At 40.5% G+C, this 10,220-nt stretch overlaps 1 protein-coding gene across 1 annotated transcript; it reads left to right on the top strand.

Moving 5' to 3' along the window:
* The first annotated feature begins 2,976 nt into the window (after positions 1 to 2,976).
* On the top strand, positions 2,977 to 9,752 carry C4H5orf58 (chromosome 4 C5orf58 homolog). The gene is made up of 4 exons (XM_072824197.1): positions 2,977 to 3,061; positions 4,056 to 4,128; positions 4,874 to 4,967; positions 9,475 to 9,752. The coding sequence occupies exons 3-4, from the start codon at positions 4,874 to 4,876 to the stop codon at positions 9,624 to 9,626; spliced, it is 246 nt and encodes an 81-aa protein (XP_072680298.1). The 5' UTR covers positions 2,977 to 3,061; positions 4,056 to 4,128; the 3' UTR covers positions 9,627 to 9,752.
* The last annotated feature ends 468 nt before the right edge of the window (positions 9,753 to 10,220 follow it).

Here is a 10,220-nt window from a genome sequence, read left to right as displayed (position 1 = left end):
TCATCATCACTGGCTTTTCAGGATTCTGTCTTAATGCTATCTCAACCCACATATGCTTTTCACCTTACTTCTAAACCATTTTTTAAAGATTTTATTTGGAAGAAAGAGAGAGAGAGAGAGAGAGAGAATATGCACAAGCAGGGGGAGCGGCAAAGCAGAGAGAGAAGCAGGCTCCCCACCTAGCAGGGAGCCTGACGTGGGACTTGATCCCAGGACCCTGGGATCATGATCCAAGCCAAAGGCAGATGCCCAACCAACTGAGCCACCCAAGAGTCCCCAACTGACTTCTCTCAAGCACCTCATTTCCTCTTGCTATAATCTATGTGGAGTTTCCTTTTTTTTAAAAAAATATTTATTTATTCATGAGAGACACAGACTGAAAAAGAAAGAGAGGCAGAGACATAGGCAGAGGGAGAAGCAGGCTCCTTGCAGAGAGCCTGATGTAGGACTCGATCCCGAATCCTGGGATCAGTATATGAGCTGAAGACAGGCACCCAACTGCTGAGCCACCCAGGCGTCCCCATGTGGAGTTTCCAAATGCACATCTGGATGCAGGTCTGGGGTACAGTTTTTACTAGTCTGAATCAAAAGAAGGAGGAGAAAAAAAGACATATCCAGTAAGATTTTTATAAGCTGATATTATTCTGAAATTACTTTAACCTTCCTTCTTTTTTCTTCCTTCTTTTCTTTTTTGATGTTAATTGATCCCTGCTTTTACAAAAACAGTGATGGCAATTATTTTTGCTTTGCTAATGTTCTTAATTTAGAAAGTAAATGGTGTTCACCCTATGTTGGTCACTTGGATGCTTGTGTGTGCATTAGTACACGTGTGTTTAAGTTCAATGAGCTGTGAAGCCCAAACATTATAAAACTGTGATGGTACTTGTTTACTGTTTCAAGAAATGGTGTCTGGTCTAGGAGACAGCTTGGTGCAGAGAAAAGAACAGAAGGCCTTGGAGTTGCACAGACAGGGTGGGAATCTGGTTCTTGTGCCCCTGAGCAGTCACTAAACTTTCTGAGCTCAAGCTTTGTTTTCCACACAACTGGGGTGATAACAGCTACCTCAGAGAGTTGTCAGAAGATGAAAGCTTCTAACATAATTCTTTTTTTTTTTTTTTTTTTTTTTAATGATAGGCACGCAGTGAGAGAGAGAGAGAGAGAGGCAGAGACACAGGCAGAAGGAGAAGCAGGCTCCATGCACCGGGAGCCCAACGTGGGATTCGATCCCGGGTCTCCAGGATCGCGCCCTGGGCCAAAGGCAGGCGCCAAACCGCTGCGCCACCCAGGGATCCCCATAATTCTTAATATACAATGAATGCTAAAAGAATGTTTGTTACCTGACCTGTGCTTCTTTTTACTCAAAGAATTAAATGACAAATGCCCAGCACATATACCAGAAATAAGAAAATGCAAGACTCTGATGCCAGCAAGTGTCTAACAGTCAAAATGAGTAAGAGAAATCTTGGCAGAGAGACTGGGATGAAACTGCAGGTTTGGGTAGGGCTAATTCAAAAAGACGCCTTCCAGGATTGAAGTGTGTTTTGAAAGGCACTCATAGCACGTTGAGAATGAAGGAGTTTTAGAAGGGGATTGTATACTGAACAGCACCGAAATCTAGGTTGAGCAAAGTATGGGACATATCCCATTAGGGATATGAGAGATGGTTTCATATGGTACCAAGGCATTAAATAGCATGGATCATGAGTGAGAGTTATTCCCTTTCCAACTCTTTCAATTCTTCTTATTACATCAAAAGAAAATTGCGGTTTGTGCTACACCATCTTCTACACTTCCTTAACACTTAAATAACCCATTTTAACAAAGGAGATCCGGGTGCAGGTACACAGCCCCCAGGAGACACGAATGTCTGGATGATTACAAATCTTATTTCCATTGTCTTTATTTTTCTTATTACTTTTTGTTTATATTAGTGATATAAAAATTTTAAGCAAATTTAAATTGTAAAGGGAAGTAATTTTAAAAGACTCAAGTAATAAAATAGGTGGTACAGGATTAGGGGTAAAAATCATAACAGTGGCCTTACAGTGAGTGAAATTTAGGAAATATTGGTCTAGCCCATCCCTCTCCTATGGAAATTAAGGTGGGGAGAAAGTCAGCCACTGGTTTCCAAGATTACATAGGTAGTTCATTTTAGGATTAAAGTTGCTTCTCCTATGTACCTTCTCATCTAACTCTGCATCAGACAACATATTCCACAGTATCAAACTGAAAGCGACTGGATATAAAATAAACAACAGACTGTGGGTTGTCAGGAGAAGAATGGTTTGAGAGGCTGCTGGATATTATATGGGAGGCTTAGAGAAGGCAAAGGCTTACTTTTCAAGCCTAAAGCCTTTGAGAGGGAAATTCCTTGAGTCAGCCCCGGAGGTTCCAGTGCCAGAGATTCCTCTTGGAATCTAGCAAAGATGGCTTGAATCCCAGCTTCTCCACTGGCAAGAGACCAGTGTATACCTCTCCATTCGTGCACACTCTTCACTCATCTGTAAAGATTTATAGGAATGGTAATAGCTAACATTTATTGGGCACATCATCTGCCAAGCCCCTTTGATGCATTATCTCACTTAAACCTAAAAAAGAACACTAGAAGGCAGTTATTATTATACTCACATGATAGAAGAGGACACTTGAACCCTAAATGATTACACTGCTTACTGGCCCCTCTCTAGCTAAACAAATACTAGAGTAGGATTCACACCTGGGCAGTTTCAGCCCAGAATCTGGCCTTAATCACACTCCTATGCTGTGAAAATTAAATGCAGACAAGGCCTGGGAAGCACGTAGCACAGTGCCTGGCACACAGGAAGCAAAAATGTCAGCGCGCCTTCCCCACCGACATTCTCCGCCCACAGGTCAGCGCTAGGCCCTCCTAGCTTCGCCTCCAGCATCTTTCCCGCAGGGGTCTTGCCTGGACTACAACTCCCAGGATGCAGCAGGCAGAGAAGCTGGCCAATCCGGTCGCAGAGTCCTGCTTTTCAGAGTCGGCTCCGCCCCACCTGCGGTCAGAGCTCCGGTGACCGTTGGCCCGGCGGGTCCTCGCCCGGTTAGTTCGTGGGCTGGCCAAGGGTACTGGGTTTTAAATAATCCTCCTCAGGGTTTAGGGGAAGGCGAAGGCTGTTGAGATTTCCCAGCTGCCTCAGGTTGTAGGGTCAGCCTCCCAGTGGGCGGGCTCCGCGCAGGCAGGCATCGGAGGGCGCCCCACGGGCCGGGGGTCGTCCCAAGGGCCGGGGGTCACCGGGACCGCGCAGCGCGCTTTGCGTGGGCTCAGTCGGGTTTGGGAGCAGGAGGGCCGTGGAAACTTCGAGGCTGCTTCAGTCACCAAGCGGCCGTGGGCGGGCCGGCGGCACCTGGGGCTCCAGACTGGTGTAGGTGCGGTGGGGAGGAGGGGTTGGCCTTGGAAAAGGCTGCAAAGGCCCCAAAGCTGCAGGGATGAGCCTCGCTGCCCAGGACGAGGGAACTGGGCCTCTGCCCTCCTGGCTGGAGGTCAGGGCTGGTTGCATTAGCGCCTTCTGTCCACAGTGGCGTGGGCTCCGGCTCCTGGGGCCTGAGCGCCGCTTGTCCCCTCTGGGAAATGCCATTGGACCCTGCCCCTCCTTTCCCTGAGCCACGGCCTCACCGAGATCTCCAGGGAAGATCTGGACTTCTCGTCTCTGACTTCTCTCCAGCCCCGTGGGGTCGAGCCCCAGCCCAGCTCTGCCGTCGGACCCCACCCGTCCAAGGGCACTCCAGGGCGCTGCCCAAGCAGACCCGGGGTGGGGTCAACTTTCTTGGGCATTTCTCTGACCACTTAGTTTCTCCTTCCCTCTTGGATTTTTAATTATTGTTTTACAACCATTCCACATTTTTAAAGTTCTTTACTTCCACCTTCTCCACCCTCTTTTATCATATTTTCTCTCCCCCCTCAAACACAAATCGTTTGATTTGCTATTCCAAACCAAGTAAGATAGCTACCATTCCCTTTTTAGCTTCTAGGCTATTGTAAGTGGATGCAAAATATATTTTATTCATTGGAAAACAAAATTTTTATTCCTTTGTAGTGGCTCTAAAGTGAGTGCAATAGGATAAATTCCTCCACTCGGGAGAAAGCAGAGGCAAGAAGTTGACTAAACGGTTAGTTTATTTTCATTATTTTGGACAAGCAGCCTGACCCATAACTGTCTGCCTTTCAATTGCTGGAATTGTGTGTGCTAATTGTTTATTTATTTTTTCAAGTCATTTTGAGAGTTTGGAATGGCTAAGATTAGTTTCTAGTGAACCACCCGTTTATGTATTTCTACCTGAGACAACTGGTTAAAAAATATGTACTGTACATAGAACATGGTAACCTGTTGATTTACACATTTTAATTAACCAGCATTTTTAAAAAGTGTATTGCTTTAATTCCCAAAGCTAAAATAAAAGTTAGTTTTCTTAGTTTATGAATTATAATTGAATCTTACTTTGAGTTTTACTATGTACTTAGAGTTTTATTGTGGATCCTCTCATTCAGAATAAGTTAGAATACAGTGTCTTAAATAAAATTAGAGAAAGTTTTATAACTAATTATAAGGTAGTTTATAAGGGCTAAGGCTTTCTGAAAAGGGGATATCTGCATTTCCATTATAAGGGCCCCATTTTGTCTGATTTCATTAAAGAAGAAACGTATGAGTGCTAGTTGGAGGTGTCTTCTGTTTGAAAATATGAGCAAATTGATGCCTTATTATGTTAGAATTCTAACCATTATATTGACTTATTTCACAATTATTTCAATTCTGAAATAATAGACTTTACTTTTAGAAATACTGAAAATTTAAGTATTTTCAAAGTGCACATAAATGCTTCTGATTTATACATTTTATTTCTCTTTTAAAATCAGATGTTTAAGAATAATGTTACTGACCATAAGCCTAATGTGGAAACCATAATTAAAAACATTAACACAATTTCTTTGGAGTTAAAGAAGATGAAAGGTAAGTATGGAATCCCTGAATTAAAATGTTTGCATGCCTTATTTTTAAAACAAACACTAGAGCAAAATTGTGCTTCTTCTGGGATATAACTGAATTTTGCCTACTAATTAGGATTTCTTTACTTCTTAAGAAATGTTGACCGTGTAATATAAACTAGATCTTTTAAGGATGGATTATGTTTGAGCATTTTCCTGGAAGTTAGCAGACTTGAATTCCCATCCCTGACACTAACGAGTTTATGGTGTTGTCTAACTAACCTCTTTAAATTTACTTTCCTTCCTTCCCTTCAATAAACTATTGCACAATAATGTCACATTCTGCAAAATTCAGTATCTCTATCCATTAATTTTTACTAAGCCCCTAAGTTTCCTTCCAAATTAAAATTATGTTTGTTTGATTCTGTGAGTTAAGGGTTCTTCATTTTAAACAGACTCCTAGAGTAGGATTAGACCTTACAGTTCATGATGTTTAATCATTCATCTCAGACATTCTGTTATTTTATCCCAGACACGCAAAATTTCCGTGATTGAATATTTCTAGGGATAATCTAACCCTGATCAAATATTTCCTCTGTTGGAGAACTCCAAATCTCACCCGTTAGCTTCTTCCTTTTTAGATGGTTCCTCCTTATGGACTAGCTGAAATCTGTTCCCATCTTCCTTTCACACACTGGTCTAGTTTCCTATGAAACTACACTGAATATGTAAGTACTCTTCTTATGACAGCCCTTGGATATTTGAAGATAGCCTCTCTGTCAGTTACAAGGAATTCAGCTACAAGTAACAAAATACCAACTTAATGTGGCTTATACAATAAGGAATTAAGAGATCCAAGGTAGGGCAGCCCCAGAAATAATTCAGAGTTTTAAAGGCTTCTGACTATACCAGGTTCCTTCCATTTTTCTGCTCTATTATATTCACTCTATTTTCACTCTTATCACTTGTAGTCATGACCAGCAGGTGTGGCCATCTACAGATACTGTATCTGCCTATGTATCTATAGAAACATTTTCCCAGGTCCTTCTAGCACATTTTCCCTTTCCTTTCATGGCCAGATTTGCATCAAATGCATATGCCTACACCAGCCACTGTCAAGGGGAATGGGACTGCCAAGACTAGTTTGGACCAGTCAGGACTTATTGCTGTAGCTGGGGAAAGGATCATCTCAAATGGAATCAAGTTGTGCCACCAAGAAGAGGGGATAGATTGTTAGTTAGGCACCAAATAGTGAGTGCCTGTTACGTTTTTTCTCCGTGTTCTTCCTAGGGCAACATTTCCCAGATTTTGATCAGTGAACCTGGCTATCTCAAGAGATGTTAATAAGTGGTGTGCAGTAAGAATATAGTCCATGTTATTATGGTCAAATAAATTTGGGAAGTGCTTTATGCTGTATATTTCTCTCAAAAATTCACAGAGCATATTAACAAAGGCTCTGAGGAATCTGATGTAAAAAAGTCTGGTTATCTTTGCTTAATTCATCATCTCTCAAAACCAATCTCAACAATATAGCAAGAATTTCGATTCTAAAATGTGAATCTTCTGAAAACTCTTACTCACTATTGACCCAGAATAAAGTCCAACAAACTTCCTAGAATGGACTATAAGACCTCTTGAGATCAAGCCTCTGCCTACCTCTCCAGTATCATCTTATCATTGTTTTATTCTTGCACATTGTGTGCTTCAGCCATACTGAACCATTTGCAAATCTACATATCTGCTCTCTATTCGTGTCTGTACCTTAACACATACATCTTCAGAAATGCCCACTGTGCAAACTCCACCTCCACCTAGCCAAGTTAACTGCTGCTTATTAGTCAAGGTTAATTACACTGGCAAAATTGTTAAGCAAGCATGTTATCGCTTCTACTGTTTCATATCATCTATCACATTGTGTTGTAATTGCATGTTTACTTACTTTTCCTATCCCTGCTCAACTGTAAGCTCCTTAAGGTTTTTCCTAGCACTTAAACATAGTGCCTTGATATAAGAGGTTCTTGGAAATATTTACTAAATGAATAATTGGTGTCTGGATGCTTGTGCTCATTTAAAACAGAGAAGCTTTAGATTTTTCTCAAACTGATTATCTAACTGTTATAGCTTGGAGATTATTCTTTCATGAAGTAAAACAGAACTAGATGTGATGGATGTGTTCCTGAGAAGCTGTGGGGTAAGTCAGGCAGTTAGGTTATAGGGATTCGTAGAGCTAGAGTAAGAGGGCAGACTTCTAATAAAATGATCAACACTCCTTTTAGCCACACTTCCTTCTCTCAATAATAATGTCAATAGCTGACACATAGCATTTACCATAATCCAGATACTGTTCCAAGAGCTCTGGATAAATGGACTCAATTCTCATCACAACCTTGTGAGGTAGAAAATACTACCATTGGCATTTACAGATTACAGAAACAGATATAGAGAGGTTAACTAACTTCTCAAAAGTCACACAACTAGTCACTAGTAAACCTGAGATTTAAATTTAAAGTGATTTTAAAGAGACAAAAATGCACAAGATGAAAAGCTCTCAGAAAAAAAGTTAACGAAACAGAAGGCAAATAGAAGCAAACAGAAAAGTCTGAACCCTAAAGTCCAAAAATTTGAGCTATGAGCTCACTGATTAGAGCCAATGAAGAATCAATACCAATACCAATTCTGGTAGCACCAGAATCCTCTGGAAATGGGGATAACGGTGGAGCTAAGAACAGGAAGGCTGGTTAAATGTTTAAGAAATTGTAGACTCCTAAAAATAATTAATTAATTAATTAATTAAACTTTAAAAAGGGGTGCCTGGGTGACTCGGTTAGGCATCCAACTCTTGATTTCTGCTCAGGTCAAGATCTTGGGGTCATGAGATCAAGCCCTGCACTGGATTTCATGCTGGGTATGGAGCCTTCTTGAGATTCCCCCTCTCTCCGTCTGCTCTGTATCTCCCTCACCACTCTCTAAAAAAAAAAAAAGTTGTAGACCCCCTAAGTTCTCTTCTCTCTGAACTAGACAACGGTTCCTTTTCTGTGACAGTACACTTGAGTTTGATTCCCTGAGAGGATCTCTGGTCTGGAGCCATTAGTCATAAATTGAGGCAAAGAGTACTGTACTGAAAACAAAGATATTAAGACAAAGTTTTACAAACTGATTTACAAGATTCCCAGCTTTCTTTTCCCACTTGGCTATAAAACATTAGCAGTCAGACTTATACCCTCAAGCAGATTTTTATTTCAGGAATCTTATGAGCCTAAGAGAAAAAAATCTAAAGACACTGAGAGCAGAGGTTACCCCCAACAAAATGCCCACCCCCAATACAGGCTATCCCATAGGCACAGAGTTTCCAGTTATCTTTAGTGCCCTGGTCTTAAATATGAGTAGATAGCTCTGGTGCAATAGATATTTGATGAAAGCATCTAATATGAAAAGCAGAGACAAAGTCAATACATGGATTCCATCAATGAGAGAGAAACAAATAATGGAGTGAGATGAAAACTCCCAAGAAACTCTCAATAGCTGAAGAGAAGTAAGAGATGATTCTATGTCCATGAAACAGGAATATGGTCCTCGGAAAAGTTTGGAGAAGGGAATTCTTGGAAATTAAAAGTAGGACAATAAAAATAAACTCTGCAAAGGGGTTTAAAGATAAAATGAAGACAATTCTCTAGAGTGCAAAAAAAATAGAGGTGGATAGTTTTAGGGAGAAAAAAATTACAAGATCAATCAAGGAAGTTCAACATTGGGACACCTGGGTGGCTCAGCGTGGTTGAGCTTCTGCCTTTGGCTCAGGACATGATTCCAGGATCTGGGATCAACTCCCACATCAGGCTCCCTGTGTGGAGCCTGCTTCTCCCTCTGCCTGTGCCTCTGCCTCTCTTTCTGTGTCTCTCATGAGTAAATAAATAAAATCTTTAAAAAAAAAAAAGGGAAGTTCAACATTCAGTAAATAGGAGTGTTAGAAAGAAGGAACACAGACAATGCATGGGGTGTGGAGTTCATTAAAGAACTAACCTGAGAAAAATTTAAAGAACTGAAGGAAGGGAGTTCTATAATGTTAGAGCCATACATAACTGTGGTCTGATCAATAATCACTTAGGAGAAAACTAAGAATTAGAAATAGCTACTAAAAGTAATAATAGGGGCACCTGGCTGGCTCAGTTGGTAGAGCATACAACTCTTGAACTCCCACATTGGTGTAGGGATTACTTAAAAAAAAAAAAAAAAGTCATTTTTTTCCCAAAGATTTTATTTATTTTAGAGATAGAGTGCAAGCGACCGGAGAGGGAATGGGAGAAAGAGAATCTCAAGAAGACTCTGAGCCGAATGCAGAAGCCTGCACAGTGCTCAATCCCAGGACCCTGAGATCTTGACCTGAGCTGAAATCAGTAGACACTCAACTGACTTTTTTTAAAGACTGGGTGCCACCCAGGCACCCCCAAAAGTAGTCTTTTTTAAAAAAAGTAATAATAGTTGTCTATGACATATGTTCTCCAAGATAGTATCTTCTATTATTTTGTTTTACACAGAGCTCTCCCAGTTGCTGCTTTGTGACCTTACTCTACATTTTAATCATCCTGTGAAGACGGATGACTTAAAGGAACCAGAAGGAAAAACCCGCCTCTTTGAAGAGTCTGCAATATCAGATGTGTCTCTTGCCTCTAATAATTTTTCTATCTGATTTCTTTTTGTTTGTTGTGAATTTATAACTGTATTTATTGTGGAATTAACATGTGTCTGAGAGAATTGAGTTTACTAATATATTTAGTATGATAAACAAAATAAAAATAGGATGAGTTGTAAATAATCATTTAATATTATTGAAACTTGTTTTATTGTTTCAAAGAATGGCTAATTCATTTCACTAGTGGCAAGAATATGACATAGGAAATTGACCATGGGGGCATTGCTTATCCTTTATGCTTGAATTTAGCTCAGATGGAAAGAGTTAACCAAATTATAAATGGATGGCATGAGTTTGAATCAGATCTCTCCTTGTAACAAGTACCAAAAAACTCAAGCTAGCTGAAGCATTTATTGGGTCCTGTGACTTGGAAGTCCATGGTTGAAAGAGATGTCAGGGACTCTACTAATTTATCCTATGTCTCTAACCTGGTTCTATTTCTGTGCATTGATTTTATCTTCTTCTGTTATAGACTGGTTTCCTGCCTATGGCAAGTTGAGGAGGGTAGAGACATGGTATCTGACATGATTCACTACCAAATAGCTGCTTTGAAATCTGTTACCTCCTTCATTTTAGAAATTTTAAAATTTT

The sequence above is a fragment of the Canis lupus genome, chromosome 4 (assembly GCF_048164855.1).
Source record: "Canis lupus baileyi chromosome 4, mCanLup2.hap1, whole genome shotgun sequence".
In the NCBI taxonomy this organism is placed as follows: Eukaryota; Metazoa; Chordata; class Mammalia; order Carnivora; family Canidae; genus Canis; species Canis lupus.
Note: the sequence above shows the minus strand (reverse complement) of the source record. Positions and strands in the feature narration are given on the sequence as shown.